The 19,050-nt window shown below is 38.4% G+C and overlaps 1 protein-coding gene across 1 annotated transcript in view; it reads right to left on the bottom strand.

Annotated features, from left to right (window-relative positions):
* Positions 1 to 19,050, bottom strand: part of c2cd3 (C2 domain containing 3 centriole elongation regulator) — an 86,424-nt gene that overhangs the window by 41,600 nt on the left and 25,774 nt on the right. Inside the window, exons 12-22 of the mRNA XM_078402150.1 lie at positions 18,020 to 18,138; positions 17,114 to 17,248; positions 15,879 to 16,382; positions 14,786 to 14,937; positions 13,283 to 13,526; positions 10,364 to 10,541; positions 7,665 to 7,848; positions 5,270 to 5,442; positions 4,689 to 4,824; positions 3,191 to 3,459; positions 1,865 to 1,957 (exon numbers count right to left, since the gene is read on the bottom strand). Of these exons, the coding sequence (XP_078258276.1) occupies positions 1,865 to 1,957; positions 3,191 to 3,459; positions 4,689 to 4,824; positions 5,270 to 5,442; positions 7,665 to 7,848; positions 10,364 to 10,541; positions 13,283 to 13,526; positions 14,786 to 14,937; positions 15,879 to 16,382; positions 17,114 to 17,248; positions 18,020 to 18,138 (2,187 nt within the window). The remainder of the gene's footprint in view (positions 1 to 1,864; positions 1,958 to 3,190; positions 3,460 to 4,688; positions 4,825 to 5,269; positions 5,443 to 7,664; positions 7,849 to 10,363; positions 10,542 to 13,282; positions 13,527 to 14,785; positions 14,938 to 15,878; positions 16,383 to 17,113; positions 17,249 to 18,019; positions 18,139 to 19,050) is intronic.

The following is a 19,050-nucleotide window of genomic DNA, read 5'->3' as shown; positions in this document are numbered from 1 at the left end:
CCAATGAGATACAAAAATAGAAAATGCTGTAAAAACTAGACAGGGCAGGAAGGAAAAATTTGTGGAAGGAAAAATAATTAACATTTCAGGGAAGACAAAAACTGGTGATCAAGTTAACAGTGCAACATGAGTGGAACAAAAGGAATTTCTCTGATGGAGTGAAGAAGCTACAATGACTGCATAGTTTGTTGCTGATGTGATTCTGGCATGTGGGAACAAGCCAACAGGCCAATATTATACAGAAGGTAAATGAAAAAAGGATGGCAGGCAGAAATGTTTTTTATATATGCAGGAAGGAACTGCAGATGCTTGTTTAAACCGAAGATAGACACAAAAAGCTGGAGTAACTCAGCGGGACAGGCAGCATCTCTGGAGAGAAGGAATGGGTGACTTTTCGGGTCGAGACATTTCTTCAGACCAGTCTTCAGACCAGTCTGAAGAAGGGTCTTGACCCGAAACGTCACCCTTTCCTTCTCTCCAGAGATGCTGCCTGTCCCGCTGTGGTACTCCAGCTTTTTGTGTCTATCTTTAGTTTAAACCACCGTCTGCAGTTCCTTCCTACACATTAGTTCTATGATATCCCACTTTTACATACTACACACAAGGGGCAAGGTACTCTAGCTTGTTGTGTATATCTATGGTTTTTATATAGACAGAAAGAAAGAAAGATTTTGATTCGTTTATATATGGTGCAATGAAGCTCACAGAGTAAAATAGTATACATGGTAATGGTAAACACAACATGTTATCTAAGGTTAGATAGAAAATGAGCATGCATGAATCACTTTGCAATAACACAGGCCACAAACAGAGAGATCAGAGTGGGTGTGGAATAATGAATTAAAATGGCAAGCGACTGCAAGCTCAGTGCCATTCCTGTGGGCTAAGTGCAGGTGCTCCACAAAGCAATCAATAAAGTATGTTTGGTTTCTCCAATGTAAAGAAGGCTACATTCTGTACACTTAATTGCAAGCAAGTCACTGCTGGAAAGAATGCTTAGGTGGGAAGGGAAGTAGTAATAGTGCAAGTGATACACCTTCTACAGTTTAATTAAAAAACTGCCGAATGTAGTGGTTGGATGGGGATGGAAGAGCAGACAAGAAAATTGTGAAGGGAGTAATCTCTACAAAATACTTGAAGTGGAGGGGATGGATAATGGGTCTGATGGAGCTGAATGAAACCATGAAGGATGAATCATTGAATATGGAGGTGAGCAGGGTGTAAGGCAAGGACCAGAGAACTTGCTCTGTCCAGGAAAAGAAGGAGCAAGTGCAGAGGTGCAGTAAATAGAGAAGACACAGTCAAGAGCTCGGTCCACTACAGTAAATGGGCATCCTTAGCTAAGGAAGAAAGAAGTAATTATAGTGGCACCTGTGAGGGATACCATCATTGAAGGTGATGCAACAGAGACCGAGGACATGAGAGAATGATTTATTTTTTCTTTCCTTGTTAGGTCCTATTTCCTGACATAAAACAGGAAGAGAATCTACTCTCTAACCTGTCCAAGGGACTCTAATTCACTGATAGTGCCAATTAGTGTCAGATTGAGTCACGTTCCTTTTTTTCCCAGTCTTTCTCCAATCCATTCTCTCTCATTCTGTTGTGCCAAGAAAAGACAAAGCAAATCACTATGACATACACTGCATTAAGGGATGAAATATTTCTTACTTTACCTTGAAAGCCTTATGTTAACAAGTTTTTAAAAAGTAACATTGATTAAATTGAGGCTTTTAACCACATTCTAGGAATTATAATAAAACAATGTTATTCCTATTAAACTTCGGAAATCCTCGGATTATATTCCTAGGTTCGTAAATGCTAATTATTATAATACAAAATCTCATTGTACCAGACTTTGCATTACCTGTTCGCTTGGTCAGAAGATCTGCCAGAGGAATCCGTACATTTCCCAATTCAATGTCTCTTGATGAACCAATTAAAATTGTATTTGGCTTAGCTGCAAACAGAAAGGATATCGTAAAAGTCAGCAGTTACTTGCACGTAAATTCTCTAGTACATAAAAGACAACAATTACGCTCCAAATCATGCAACAATTCAGCCTTCAGATTTAAATGAAAAATCGAGACAAACACAGAAAACAACTGACTATAAATGTAGACACAAGGAGTGGCAGATGCTGCTTTACAAAAAAAGACAAAGTGCTGGAGAAACCTAGCGGGTCAGGCAGCTTCTCTGGGGGACATGGATAGGCCATGTTTTGGGTCAGGACCCTTCTTCAGAATGACTAAACTACCTTTCATATGTTCAGAATTAATTATTTTATGTAATGTATAGCTGGATGTATAATGTATATTAACTGATCAGGCAATTTGCTTGGGTCAATGGCATAGGCATTTTTTGCTCATCCCTAACTGCATTTAATAAGGTGAGGATAAGTTGCCATCTTGAAACATTGAAATCCATGCGCTGTGGCTACTACGCAGTGTGTTCATAACTCTGATCTAATGTCACCGTTCTAAGTGATGACAAAACATTTTCCATGTCCAGATGACAGGCAAAAATAACTTGGAAGTGACAGTGCTTCCATGCATTATTTTAGCCTATTTCTTCTTTTGTGCTGATAATCATAGATGTCCTTAGTGCTGTTGAAGAAGCTTCAGTGTCTGCAGTGCATCTTGTGGATAATATCCACTGCAACTAGTAAGCACTAATAGTGAATAGGCTGAATGTTTTAGATGGTGAATGTGATGACAATCACATGGATTGCCTGGTCATGTTTGAGTATTGATGATGCACAAATCTAGGCTATGGAGAGAATGGACAGATCAAAAGGTGAGTCAATCATTGCCAAATGCTCAGCTTCTGACTTGCTTGCATAACCACATTATTTATATGACTAGCACAGTGAAGTTTCTGGTCGACTGTGAACACAAGATATTGATCATGACAAATCTGACAATGCTAATAGTGTGGATATCGCAAGGAAGTGGTTAAGATCTCTTAGAGAGCATTAGTGTCTAACCTTCCATTGGTGCAAATGTTATTTGCTATTTAATAATCCAAAGCTAAATGCTTTCTAGACTGTGTGTAAGTAAGTCATCTAAATATCGGTGCAGCTGTAGGTATTTTTCACGTGATGGAATCCAGAAATAATGGGAAGTGCGGAGGTAGTGCGAAATAGCAACACATGCACTTAAAAGACAGAGATAAATGAAGAATCAAAGCCTACCTGCTTTATTAGACTGATGATAGATGGTAAACACAGCTTCTGATGAATCTAGTAGTTCAGCCAAACTGAAACTCTCCCCATTGGATTTCTGAATTATAAGATTAATTGGAAACTCAGAATAATGGTCAAACTCTGGGCAGAATGTACGGGCCACAACTTTTGTGCGCCGCTTTTCATTTCCCAGAAGAAAGGAAATATGAATTGTAACATACGTGTTCACACCGACTTCAGATTGGTAATGTAACAAATGGTTAATTTCTGCTACAGCCCTGTATTTAAAGAAATAAAATAAACGTAAACCATTTATTAAACCATTGGTATAACGACTGCTGCTGATAAATCAAAATAGGTTTCTAAACTTGTGTTCAAAATATGTTCAAAACTATAACTTGGATTTCTATCATTTAAGGTATATCCATTCTATGTTCCTTACAATTTTATAGATCTGTACATTCATCTTCATTACCGGATAATCTTAAAAAGTTAATGTATTTTCATGGTCTCCTACATCCTTTCTCAGTTTGCCATGGAATGGAATACTTTATTGTCACATGTAACAAGGCACAGTGAAATTCTTTGCTCACATACCCAAGGTATGCAAATAATCGCCACAGAAATGGCGCTGACAAAGTTACAAAGTACCCCTGCCGGCTCGTCCTTTGTTCCACCCCCCCACCCCCCTCCACCTCCACGCCGGGTCCTCCATTGCTCTTCCTCCTCCATCATGGCAGTCCCCCCACGCCGGGTCCTCCATTGTTCTTCCCCCTCCCCCCCTCACGGTGGTTCCCCCATGCCCTCATCGACCGCCGACCGCAAGCCACTAGGCTGACCTCGCCCCTAACCTCTAACTTGGCATCAGCACACTGACTTTGTTCTTATTAAATCCATTTCCAAATCTGTTATATACAGTCCCCTCCATAATGTTTGGGACAAAGACCCATCATTTATTTATTTGCCTCTGTACTTCTCAATTTGACATTTGTAATAGAAATGTATAAAAATGGCCTTTAATAAAATCTGACAATGTGCACTATAACCACGTGTGATTTTTTCCATTGCAAATCTCAAATTGTGGAGTACAGAGGCAAATAAATAAATGATGGGTCTTTGTCCCAAACATTACAGAGGGTACTATATACTCTGATTAAGAATCAACATGGAACTTCAGTTGCATTTTCACTTATTCTCTTTACTGCTATTCTCTATTCACCCCTGAGATTGTGCCCCATTTTTAATATGGTCAACCTTAAGTAATCTTCTTTAATGCCACTTTATCAATTATGTTTATTGGCTCTGAATTTAATTATATTCATTGCTTTCAACTGGCCCCAATGCGCAGTAATTAATCTCATTTAGTTAGTCAAGGCAGTTTTTCTTAAAATCAATTATAAATCTGATTTTATTAATGGAATATGTATAACAAAAATCCCACCAATAGTTTTAACATTAATAAAGTTTAAAGAGGATTTCCAATTCAGATCTATGAAATTATCCCTACCTTGTTGCAGCTTGTAAACCCGAAGCTCGGAGCAACTGTACTGAAAGAGTCACTGCTCGAGATGATATGACCCCTTCTCTGGCATCCTCAGTTGCTTTTACAGAACATCTGTATTTTACACTAATATCCAATAAGCCTGTAATATGTGAAAGAATGATATTACTTTGATTGACCTGCATGGAAGGTAGAACGCTTGTGATATAACCATTCTTTAATGCTTGAATAAGAACATCAGATATGAATTTAGTTGATACAGTTTAACTTTTGAAAATGCCACTAAAAAGTTCACATTTGGAAGAATTCATGTGAAATATGTAAAACTTTTCCCAATAATGTATGTAGTATTTTGCAAGACTCATAATTGAACCAACTGGGTTATTAGTTTCTCTGAACTTGTACAATTACTTGTGAAACCAATAATTTGGCCTACAGTTTATACCTGGCGAGTATTTTGGTTTGGCTTTCCGACATTATTGACGTGTTCTCACTTCATCTGCCTTCAAAAATAGAAATTGAATGGAATTCTCCTCAAGTACTTTGTTAATCCAGTCCAATAAAAATTATGGAAAAAGTTCACCTACCAGTAGAATGTGGAAGATGCTTTTCAACATTTTTTGTCCTTGGTATCAGGGGAACACTGAAGATCTGAACTCCAACTTCCTTGTGATGTTGCATTGTCACCATGCCACATAGCTTGGACAAAGGGAGGACACCTCTGGCAACAACCTGATCTCTAACATTAGGGTAATAATACCTGTGAAAATAAAATGAAAGGTCCATACTATATGCATCAGATTGCATAATAACTTCCAAGTTAAAAAATGTTCCCATAAAAATTAATGCAGTTCATTGAATGCTTCTATGAATCATATCTTCCATTAAACTACAATACTTTCTATTATTCATGAAATCTTATGCCACCTGCTGGTTGTCATACAATTTTTTCACCGTGATATTTATTGCTAAAGCAGAATACCTATAATGAAATGAGACCGTAACATTGAAATAGCAGGAGAGACATTTAGATCACATTGCACAATTCAATGAGATAATGGTTGACTGCACTAGGTTTGGTTCAGTTTTCATTTATATTGTTGACTAGCAAAGATGTATTTATCTCAAATTGAAAATTGTGTCAACATCCACTGCCTTTTCCTCAGTGTCCCACAATCCGACTAACTCTGAAAATTATTTGCTTTTAAAATTACTAAATGGGTTGATCTCAATATTAAGTTCATATCCTATTACCCTGGACCCAGCCATCATTGGGGAAAAAGTGCCCACTTTATCAATTTCCTCCAAAATCTTAAAAATCTCAAATAATTTCAGTTTTTTTTAAAGACTTTATTATATTCCAATGAAACATACCTTTGCTCAAATTCTGAACCTCGGAGCTAGCCTGCAAAGACAACTATACCTTCACACAGCCATGCCCTCTACAGGAGATCCAGCTTTATAAATTGTTTCAAATGGATTGTGACATTCGATGAGAAATGATCAAAGAAGGAAGTATGAATAAATTGGTAGGACTATATTACTCAAGTTGTCCAAAAATTGTTTGACAAATTATTGTACAGATTGCAAAAAAAGGGTAAAGCAGAAACTTTTTCAATGCCTGCTTTTCCCTTTAATTACACATTTATATGATACAGCACATCTAAGTAATAAAGCTGCTACAGGCACATATTTAAATTCCTTTACTAATACTTCTAAAGTCAGTAAGCATCAACATGGCCCTTAAAACATAAGCAAAACTCTGCAGGTATTACAAATCCAAAATATAAATGGAAAATTCTGTACTCAGCAAGTGAGGTGACATAATAAAGAGTATAATAACCTCAATCATTAATGCTACACAATGGAAAGAGATAGTATGCCTTTATATACAAGCCTAAAAAATGTCTCTGGGTAGCTCCAGTAAATTATATGGTGAAACTATATATATATATATATTATACATATATATATATATATATATATTATATATATTTGTCATTGAAAATGTTAAGCAAGTCAGGAAATTATAATTGGCTGTAAATGGCCTCAGTATGCTCAATAAAGGTGTGGATGGGAGAAGAAAAATATATCAACAAGTAATATCACTGAAGTGCATGATAGAGTCATATAGCGTGGAACAGGCCCTTTGACGCAACTGGTCCATGCTGATCAAGATGTCGCATCCAAGCTAGTCCCATTTTCTCACTTTTGGCCCACATACCTCTACACTTTTCCTATCCATGTACCGATCCAAGTGTCTTTTCAATGCCGTTACAGTAACCATGTCACCTACCTCCTGTGGCAGCTCATTTCATACACCATGAGAGTAGAGAGTAGTGGCTAAATTATGTGGACCATCTTGTCAATATTTACATTAGAAACAAAGAAAATAGGTGCAGGAGTAGGCCATTCGGCCCTTCGAGCCTGCACCGCCATTCAATATGATCATGGCTGATCATCCAAAATCAGTTCCCCGTTCCTGCTTTCTCTCCATATCCCTTGGTTCCTGCTTTCTCTCCATATCCCTTGGTTCCTGCTTTCTCTCCATATCCCATAGCTAAGAGCTATGTCCAACTCTCTCTTGAAAATAATTTTGGATGTTTGGGAATATACAACAGGATAGCCAGAACTGATAGGAGTAACTTCCTTAACAAAATACATTTAGAAAAAGTAAATCACAATTCAACCATGACTTAACGATCATGAACTACCTATTAAATCCCTGCCCAATAAATATGCAATAGATGTGCAATTCTAAAATATAGCCATAACATCACTTTAATTATATATCTTTGGAATTTACACTGGATTAAGCCAAATAATTTTACAAAATAGGTTGGGAAATTAATTTTGCAACATATTCTATGTAAAATAGGTAAATTTGATTCAGTTGTTGAAATATCTCAAACTGAACAACTGATTGCCAAAGTCACCATATCTAACTTAAAATGTATATATTTCTACAGCTATTGTGCTTACCTACACCAAACCTCAAATTGAATGCCACCACCTCCTTCAAGTCTTTGCGTTGAGCAGACATCCAATAGTATTCTCTGCACTGGAAGATCCATTGGGATCAGAAGTAAGTGACTTTGACAGTGATTAAATACAGGATCTGGAACACACAATGTGGTTGCAGTGCGAAATGACTTCAAGACGATACCTACAGGAAAATAAATACATATAACAAAATGTAACTCAACTCTGTAAAAATTAATCTTCATAATATTTTAAAACATAAGAAAATATAAAACTGCGCTGATCTAAATAGAATCAAGTTTTCCTGAGCATCAGGAAAATGCCTAAACATCCTAATGGCTTGATTCGTGGGAGATCATGTCTTAGAAATTTTTTTATTTTTTTTTTGAGGAGGCGACCAAGAGAATTGATGATGGCTGGGCGGTAGATATTGTCTACATAGACTTTAGCATGGCCCATGACAAAGTCGCACACGGTAGGCTGTCCAGAAGGTTATTGCACATGGTTTCTAGATTGAGATAGTAAACTGGCTACAAAATTGGGTTAGTAATGGAAGGCAGAGGGTAGTAGTGGGGGACTGCTTTGAATATAAGAGACCTGAAACCAGTAGTGTGCTGCAGGGATCGGTGCCGGACCCAAGGAAATTATTAGTAAGCATGCAGATGGTAGTATAGCGGACAGGATCTGGGTACACAAAGACTAGTGGGAAATGGAATAGCTGATGGATGTATATAAAATTATGAGGACATAGATAAGGGGATGTTACAGTCGTTTTCCCAGGGCAGGGGATTGTAAAACTGGAGAGCATAGGAGAAGAGACCCAAGAGGAAAGTTTTTACACATAGAGGGTGGTGGAAATATGGCCAGAAGAAGTGGAAGAGCTAGGTTCAAATACAACATTTAAAAGACATTTAGGTAGGTAATTGGATAGGAATTGGAGAGGAATACAGACCAAATGGAACTAATGTAGATAGACAGCTTGGTCGGCATGGATAAGTTGGGCCAAAGGGCCTGCTGCTGTGCTGCCTTTTTTCTCAGAGGCGAGGCCAGGCCAGCGGTGAGGCAAGGCCAGGCTCGCGGTGAGGCGAGTACAGCGTTGAGGCTGGGCCAGCGGCGAGGCGAGCGGAGGGGCAAGGCATGTGTTTTGCGGGAAAATGTGAGGCAAAATCAGAATGGCGGAAATGAAATAAGAAAGTGGAAACTTTCCGCCAAATTCGGAAGGGTTGGGAGGTCTGCAAAAGGCAAGTGGGTAGAAGCAACGTGGAGTTCAGGGTTAGAATTTCAGCTGAGAGTTGAATAGGAATTCAGGACTGAGGTAAAGGGTTGAGGGAAACACGAGATCAATGTTGAAGATAAAGAGTTGGTTACAGAGGCTCAAAACACCAACTTCAGTCTTTATGAGTAAATTACAGATCATCCAGGAATGGATAGCAGTCTGACACCAAAGATGGTGTCAGAGAAGCAGATCTGCGTGTTGATGTACTTGTTGAACCTGTTGAAGAGGAGGAAGTCTAGAAAGGCTCTTGGGAGGCTCCAGAGATAATACTGCAAAGATGGAGCAAGGTAAGGTTAGAATTCACTGCTACTGTTATGATTAAATAAAACAGAACAAAACCGATCATAGAATGCCACTCAGTCAGAGAAACAAAAAAAATACTGACCAAGAAAACAATAATAGTAAATATTTAAATATTTTTATCCGTTTCATTATCATCTGTATCTCTAAATTATCTTCATCCCTTTTATCTAATTTCTCTCTGTAGTACTCAACAAAATACTTCATATGTGCTTACTTTTGATTGCTTTATTTTTTAGTCTTTCTTCTTTATATATTTACTAGATGTGCGTAGACCCGTTGGATCCAAATCTCTCCTGCGTGCTCTGCTCACCCCCCCCCTCATTGGCCACCTCTCCTGTCACTCGGGCGGGTCCCGCCCCCCCTCCAAGCAGCAACCATCCACCAACTGCGCACGCTCGAATGCGACTGCCATCTTATGTAAGTATTAAAGTTTAAAAAGTGATTTTTAACCCTCCGGGCAACCCTCCGTGCAAACCTCTCCTATGGGCACGGCAACCCCCGTTGGGTGCAAGGCTCTCCTGTGGGCCCGGTAACCCTCCCCCAACTGACGATCCGTGGACCACTTGCCGGTCGGGGAGTGTCCCCCGGGGCCTTGGGTGGGTGGGGGTTGGAGGAAAGGGGAGAGGAAGCCACTCACCTCGGCCCCGGGCGTCCATCGCGTCGGCCAGAGCAGCTCGGTGGCAACGGCCATCTTGTTTGACCCTCTGCCGCCGCGCTACACCACGGAGGAAGGTCATGCGGGGCATGCCGAGACGGGTGCCGGTCCACCCGGCCGGGGGGGGGGGGCAGTGCATTTATTAAAGATTATTAAGTTAATTGTTCTTAAAATGTAACAACACTTGATCAATTGAGACAGCAGGGGAATGGCGGGTAGGGTGGGTGTAAAATTGTTGTGCTATCGTGTACTGTTTTGGCTGTATTTCGGGCACGTACAAATTGCAATATATATATACGTATATATATACACAAGATGAGAGATTTAGTAATATAGACAAGACCCTGATATAGAACGTAATCACTCCACAGAATATTTGATAATATATATCATTAAGAGCAAAAAAAATCTATTTTTTAGTGCTATGTGCTGGCTGAAAAACAGGGCTAAAATAAAGTTACTTACCAGGTTCCACTGGCAATACCTCAGATATGATATTTGCATCGTGAGTTGGGAAATGATATTGTACATAGCAGTCTGCCTCTCCCCAAACAGTGGACTGCAAAGGAGTCAATCCTTTAAGTTTTATCACATTCATCTCAAAAGTGTGTTCCATCAGTGGCTCAGTCTCACGTCTATTGGACTGAAATATTACATATTACATCAGAATAGTTATACGATTAAACTCAAGAGAGAAACTTAAGTTTTATTTTTTCTAAATATATGAATAAATCATCATTTTCATTACATATGATGGCACAATGCAGATATTTGTATATTTTGAATGACCAAATTCTTGAGAAGCATTTATTTCAACAGCATAGAAACTACTGAAAATCAACTGGCTGGTAGTTTGCAGAATAGATGTGGAGTTCCAGTCACTTTTTTCATTGATGTTTCACCTTACGTAGGAATGGCATCCTGTCCGATGGCCATCTAACTCAACATATTGTCTTACAGAAACAGTTCAGAAAAGTTCCACCATGTAAGGAGATCATCCAAACACGTCCATGCAGGATGTATGAAATACTAAACCAGACCTATTCCCATATTGCCACACAACCATCGGGGTAATCGCTGGTCGGCACGGACTCAGTGGGCCGAAGGGCCTGTTTCTGCGCTATATCTCTAAACAAAACTAAACTAAACCTTTTTGATTTTCATGTATTTATCTAGTTCCCATATGAACAGCACAAATTAATCACTTTCTATTTATTCACTGGCAGTGAATTTCAGTTCTCAGCCACTCTGCAAAAAGATGTTTTCATGTTAATTTAGTTCTTCTGCCATTTACCTACATTCTGTGTCCTCCAGTTCCTACCTTGTCAGCCAATAAAGAGTCACGTAGTCATAGACAGGCCCTTCCACCCAAATCATCCATGTCAAGCAAGATCTCCCAACTAAGTTAGCCTAACAGCAATGGTAGTAGCATTACCAGAGATCCTGTCTCTCAGAATCCACCTGCATTTGGAAAGGCAAGGACTGATCAAGGGTAGTTAGCCATTGCTTTGTGTGTGGGAAAATAGTGTCTCACAAATATGCTTGAGCGCTTTTTGCAGAAGTCACCAAGGAGATTGATGAAGGCAGTAGATGTTATCTACATGGATTTTAGCAAGGCCCTACAGGTAGACTGGTCCAGAAGGCTAGATCATTTGGGATCCAGGGTGAACTAGCCAACGTTGTACAAAATTGGCTTGTTGGAAGGAGTCCAAGGGTGGTGAAGGAGGGTTTTTTTTTAAGATTGGAGGGCAATGGTGCACCACAGGTTCAGTCCTGGGTCTAATGCTGTTTGTCACATACATTATATTGATAATCTATATAGACAAGGTGGTGAAGAAAGTGTATGGCACACGCTTGCCTTCATTGACCAGGCTACTCAGTGTAAGATTTGGGACATCAGTGATAGCTATTCATTATGTTGATGAGACCAACTGGAATATTGTGTACAGTCATGGTCACCATACTATAGGAAAATTATGATTTAGATAGAGAAGGTGCAGTAAAGATTCACAAAGATGTTGTCAGAACTGGGGGTTTGTGTTATGAAAGGGTGAATAAACTGGATTATATTATTCCCTAGAGTGAAGTAGGCTGAGGAATGACCTTAAAGATTTATAAAATAATGAAGAACATAAATAAGTTGCCAGGACTGGAGGGTGTGAGCTACAGAGAGAGGTTGAGTAGGCTGGGTCACTATTCCATGGAGCGCAGGAGGATGAGGGGAGATCTTATAGAGGTATACAACATCATGAGAGGAATAGATTGGGTAGAAGCACAGTCTTTTGCCCAAAGTAGGGGAATTGAGGACCAGAGGACATAGGTTCAAGGTGAAGGGGAAAAGATTGAATAGGAATCCGAGGGGTAACTTTTTCACACAAAGGGTGGTGGGTGTATGGAACAAGCTGCCAGAGGATGTAGTTGAGGCTGGGACTATCCCATCATTTAAGAAACTGTTAGAAATGTACATGGATAGGATGGGTTTGGAGGGATATGGACCAACCACAGGCAAGTGGGACTTGGGTAGCTGGGAAATTGTTGGCCGGTGTGGGCGAGTTGGGCCTGTTTCCACATTGTATCACTCTATGACTCTAAGTGGATTGTCATAGTTTGCTTCCATTGCGTGGAATCTTGAAGGCATAAATTGAAGGTGAGTGGGACCCAAACAGCAAGTTTCTTCACAGTGGATGGAGTGTACATGGAATGATCTGCCAGAGGAAGTGGTAAAGTCAGGAACAATTATTATGTTTAAAAAACATTGGATAGGAAAGGTTCAGAGGCATGTGGGCCAAATGGCAGCAAATGGGACTAGCTCAGAAAGACAGCATTGATAAGTTGGATTGAAGGGCTGTTTCTACACTAAATAACACTAACTCTGAATATAACTTCTTCAGTATTACATCTCATTCGACTTGGTTTTGCAGTGTCATAGTTTTGCAAGAAACTCAATTTAAACTATGAAAGTATTTTTTTTGCTACCTTTCATACTTGCTGCATTTGAGTGCGTGTTTTCATGCTCTGAGAAGGTAAACAACTCTGTCTAAAATTTCCCAACATTAAAGATGCGTCATTACTAAATCAAAGCTCTGCAGATGAATGCAACCTCATACAGGGCATCCTTCTCCTTGGATACAACTCAATGAGACAAAGCTCAATATGTAACTTTGATATTGTTAACTGGAATCAGTATTATTTTAATTACTGGATCATAATTAGTACTGCATAATAATTCCAATTATGGCAACATAATATGAGTTTTCAGAGATTGACGAAAATGGACATGCACAATTTTTTTATTTGGCTCTTGCTGCAAAATCTGTGTAAGATGTATTTTCAGCATACTGGAGTTGCATTACAACATCATTTTGCAGTACAATAATCACAAACCTTTGATAGAATTGATGGCACTGCATCCAAGAAATGTGGTGTCCTCTGGAAACCGGCGATAGATACCTCCTCGTCACTTTTTAGTTTCTGAAGTGCTGCTATTTGGTCTGCTCCTCCCATAGCTAATAGAACTCGAAGGCGACCCCTTTGATTCCCTGTGAAAACATCCATCATTGGCATGTAGCTGTCCACAGCAACCACGGGATATTGAGCTTGGAGCAGTAAATGGGAAATCTTGGGATCCCTAATGACACACAAAAAATAATCTATATTTCAAAAGGAAACAAGTTTAAATTTTTTTGTATACAAATCTGCTGCCACCCTCTCAACTTGCTACACTTCAGTTAAGAATTAAAACCATGGGAGGGTTGTGCATGTTTAAACAGAACATCTAATCTTAGTGTAATTTTAACAAAAAACATCTAAAAAAAAACTTGCTGATTAAATTAAACCTAATATTATACAGTAATATCATAATAATCAAGTGCGCTAAATGGGTTTTTTTTCTCCACCTTACTGGCTTCCACCCGTTACAGCCATTTCTCAGTTTTTTAATGTCCAGTACGCATACAAGTACAAAACAGGTATTTGTAGTGGGTCTGGACGCGGCAGGAATCAGGCAAGACGCCAGGTAAGAATTAACAATAACTTTAATGCAGCATCAGAACATCCACTCTCTTCAGTTTTCCGCACGAGTAAACTCTAGCCCCTTCAGGCAAACACCGTAGCAATAAAGCAAAATACTGGCAGAAGGTAACATATTTTTAAAAATCAGGACACTTTTAATAACATTTAAGAGACTTTTGGATAGGCATATGGACATGCAGCCACTGAAGGGATATGGATTATGTGCAGGTAGATATCTCAGCATCACGTTCGGCACAGATATTGTGGGCTGAAAGGCCTGTTCCTTTGCTGTACTGTTCTATGTTTTCCTGCCGATTGATAACTTGGAAACCACATAGTACATATGCAAAAATCACACATGCGTATTTACATGGTGAAAACAATGCACACAAACATGTGAAAATAGGTTTGATTAAAAATTCATGAGCTTTAATGTTTTAAAACCATAACACTATGTTTATTGTATCCACTAAGCAGCAAATTTAGACAATTTATGGGTTTTTTAAGAGGCAGGACATATACTGAGCAAATGTGGATTCGTGGAGAAGCAGCTGCTATCGTCCATGGTTATTTAAATTGCTTAGTTCAGACGAAATTTATACAGCTAAATTAATCACTAGATCAATCATTCAATCTGATAATTCATTAAATAATCATTAACAAAAAAAACACAAGTACTTAACAGTCGACTTATAGCAGTTTAGCAGATCTGGACTAGTCATGTTTCCTACCTTAAAATTAATTTGTTCCCCAAATTTCAGACAAAATCTGCCCTTTGTGGTTAACATGTGCCTTGTGCTAGTATATCTTAAATTTCTATACCATATCACGATGTGAAAAAATTAAACAAAAACACCTTTACTGAATGCTATTTACCTAAATGATAAGTAAAATTGATGAAGTGGTAATTTCACAAGCCCAAGTAGATTCTCTTGTCCTGAGGTCATTGCTTTATTCCAGATCTCTATAATCATCATATTATTCTTCATCCTCTCCAGTAGTGTGGGGGTCAGTGTGATCGGAGCTACCTAATAAAAAGAATGAAAAATCTTAGCATATCTAGTATGATCGATTTTGAAAATGAAATGCAGCTTTTCAATAATGAAGTACAGTTTATATAAAAGGCTGGACAGTTCAATCAATTTTCATGGCCAATTAATGTGTCTTATAGCTTGGGTTTTAAATGGTAATGAGTTGCTAAAGGGGATGCAATTAAATTTCTGTAAATTGCAATGCTATGTCTAAATTAACAATGCTAGCACTAAATAAATTCATCACACAAGGAACTAAGAACAAATTGTTCTTTAGAGGTTTTATACTGAAACCTCTACAAAATTGCAAGTAATGTTCACCAGTAATCTTTCTTTAGTTTAGTTTAGTTTAGAAATATAATGTGGAAACAGGCCCTTCGGCTCACTGTGTCCATGCTATCGATCACCTGTACACTAGTTCTAAAGAAAGGTCTCGACCCGAAACGACACCCATTCCTTCTCTTCAGAGATGCTGCTTGTCCCGCTGAGGTACTCCAGCTTTTTGTGTCTATCTTTGGTTTAAACCAGCATCTGCAGTTCCTTCCGACACACTACTTCTATGATATCCCGCTTTTATAATCCTACACAAGAGGCAAGTTTACGGAAGCCAATTAGCCTACAAACCTGCAGTTCTTTGGAATGTAGGAGGAAACTGGAGCTCCTGGAGAAAACCTACAGTCACAGGGAGTACGTACAAACTCCGCACAGACAACATGCGTAGTTAGGATTTTACCCAAGTCGCTGTTGCCTTCACACAGCTCTACCACTGCACCTATGTGCCATCTCTTCTCTCACTGCACCACTGCACGTCTTTCCCATCCACAGCAAATACCTCCTTCTGTCTTTTGGGCATGTTCTTTAAGATTATAGAAATACTCTTATTTAAAAAGTCAACATATGCACTTGACTATTGCTTTTTAAATTCTTTGAAAACTTACCAATGAAAAGTTAAAAACTGGTTGAGTTGTGCTCCAACTAACTGGAGATCTGGTGGCCTCTTCGGTGCTGAAAAGCTTACATTTTAGGTATATATTCCATTGTTTTTGGACACAGCCATCTCCCATGGTAAAGTCTTTTCCATCAGGTACCATCAGAAGAACATGGAGTAAGAAACCTTCTTCCTCTATTGAAGAATTAAACTGCTCCATTGAACTTTGTGCTGCAGCTACAGAGGGAAGGCGGTGATGGTTTGCACTGCAAGTTCTAGAGCCATCCATTATATGACTTTGTTTCAAATGAGTTTCAGTATTTCCTTTTTCTAATAATTCACCAGCCTGCAGATCACCAAAATGTGGGTCCACTGGACATAAATCAACAACATTGTGATCTGATGGAAAATTTGGTCCTGGGCTGGAAACAGCATAAGTAGTCTTTGGAGAAGCAGCTAATCTGGAATTAGCACTTGTGAAATCTTTGTTGTCAGAAGCCAGATCCATGGATATCTACCAAACATTAACACAAAGGAAAAGGAAATTAGGCCACAATAAATTCAAACTAAACCAAGAGACCTTTAGAGAATTATGTTAATTTCTCAGGTGATCTGCCAGTTGCTAAGTATTCCTAGCACCATGTCTAGGAAGGAACAGCAGATGTTGGTTTATACCGAAAATAGACACAAAGTGCTGGAGTAACTCGGTGGGTCAAGCAGCATCTTGGAGAAAAAGAATGGGTTGACATTTGGGGTCAGAACTCTTCGTCAGTCTGAAGAAGGGTTCCAACCCAAAACGTCACCCATCCTTTTTCTCCAGAGATGCAGCCTGATCCAGCACTTTGTGTCTGTCCTCGCTCCCAGCACCATAACATATATCCCCTATTTCAGTTTGCATCATAATTTATTTACTGACCCTGAAAGTAAACAGACAAGCTGTTCCATGTCCTTTAATTTCCCCACCAATCATTGCATAATTTATACGAAAAGTTGAAGTAACTCAGCAGGACTGACAGCATCTCTGGAGAGAAGGAATGGGTGATGTTTCGGGTCGAGCCGCGTCTTCAGACTGACGAAGGGCCTTGACCCGAAATGTCACCCATTCCTTCTCTCCAGAGATGCTGACCCGAAATGTCACCCATTCCTTCTCTCCCAAGAAGCTGGTTTATCTTCAGTTTAAACTAGCATCTGCAGTTCCTTCTTACACATTGCATAAATTACAGCATTTTTATTTCTGATATTTACCTTTAAAGGACCAATCTGTTGCAGCTTTTCCTTCTTGTCACACATCATATTGACAGGTAATTCACTGGTTATACTTAATAAATCTGATTGAATGATGGTTCGAAGTGCAAGACTCGCTGTACCAATCAAAATTGGCTTCAGTGGGCAAAAAAGAAAATTAGTTTCGAATTCCTCACACAAATGACCACATAAAAAGTTCACTGTTTTTTACAATGGTAAATATTAATAAGAATTTATTCCGTTTTCAGGAAAAGGGGGAGATATCAGAAAGAGTATGGTTCTAGGTTTGCTGAATGATGCCTCCTTGTGGCCACTTTAGAAGAGCACAAGAGAAACCTGAGAGAGATCCAGACCCAATCTTTTGGCATTTGAATTTATCAAAAGTGATCAGGTGTACAGTAAACAAATAAAAATTACAAAAGAAAGTCACTTGTACTAAGTTTTATTAAATAGGCAAAAGAAAAAAATGCTTCAAAATAAATGATTATTTTTAACTTAGATTGAAATAAGCACTTTGAAGCCCAATTCCTTTCACTTGCAGACAGTAATGAGTTGCAAACTCCTTTCCAGCATTAACTGCAGATGGAAAAATAGGTTGGGGAAATGGAGTTGATCAATACTTTCCCTAGTTGCTTCAAAACATATTTGAAAGATTAATATTAATTTCAGGGTAAATCAGAACTAAATGGGAATTACAACAACTCTAATTATAGGAATTGATGATATTCAATATAAAACTTCACCAACTCCAACTAATTGGAATTAGGGAATGAGACCCTTCAGCCCAGTTGTCAAGATTTTTAAATAAACTTGGTCCAATTTACAAAATAGTTTTTTTTTCAAAAAGAATACCAAGTGAAAATAAATATTTACCACATCAAATAACTTAAAATAATGAAATCTAACCTTTTTCTGTGTCATTTTTTTTGAGTAAATGTTGAACACAAGATTGGAGTTCCACCAATGCTCTATCATCAAACCATCAAAACAAACAGGAAAAACAAACCGCTGCTGGAATTGTACCACTGTAAATAAATAAAAAAATCGGTACGGTTCTGCTTAACACACAATTGCAAATTTGTGAGAGCAACAGAGAGTGAGTGGAGGAGATTCCTGAGATTCCAAGGTTGGAGAACTATGTTTAGGGGGAGATGGTGGTAGGCTAGGGTTTTTTTTCTTTGGAGTAATAATCGGCTGAGATTTAATTAAGAGGCCTGGAAGATGTGCACGGGAAGGACTTGATTCCTTGGTAGAGTGGTCAATAAATAGAGGACACGGATTTGTGTCGACATGTGGTGGGGGTGGCAGAAGTGACATGTCAAAAAGGATCTTTTTAACAGTCACCAGGGGTCTACATATAATAACACATCATTATTTAAATAAGTATATCTATATGAACATATAAGGGTGTATGAGTATTTTTGTATTAATATCTGACTTATTATATGGGTGGGTGACTATATTTGTATTTATATTTTGTATGTAAATGGTCGGGTATATGTATATATATGATTGGCCTAATGTATGTATATATATCAGATGTAGTTAATATAGACATTATTGTGTAAATAGGTATATTCATATGATTGTAGGGGTGAGTGAGTATATATGTAGTTATATATGTATTTTAGGTATTAGTTATTATAGACAGTACTTGATAAATATTGATTAGGGAATGGGGGTAGGATTAAATAAGTTCACACTTCTTCCTACTCCTTTTCGCACATGTTAAGTAATGGATGAAATTCTTTGTATTTCTTCTGTTTTTTTGTTTATTTTGTTTTTTAATTGATGTCTTTTAACATGTTCAAAATAAAATAAAATGAAATGAAATGAACTTGGAATTCACTGCCTCAAAAGGATGATGAAGGCAGATATTCTCGTATATGGATGGAAAGCAGAAAACTATTATTAAAAAACCAGGAGACCGACGTAAA

This window comes from Rhinoraja longicauda, chromosome 7 (genome assembly GCF_053455715.1).
Source record: "Rhinoraja longicauda isolate Sanriku21f chromosome 7, sRhiLon1.1, whole genome shotgun sequence".
NCBI classification, from domain to species: Eukaryota; Metazoa; Chordata; class Chondrichthyes; order Rajiformes; family Arhynchobatidae; genus Rhinoraja; species Rhinoraja longicauda.
Note: the sequence above shows the minus strand (reverse complement) of the source record. Positions and strands in the feature narration are given on the sequence as shown.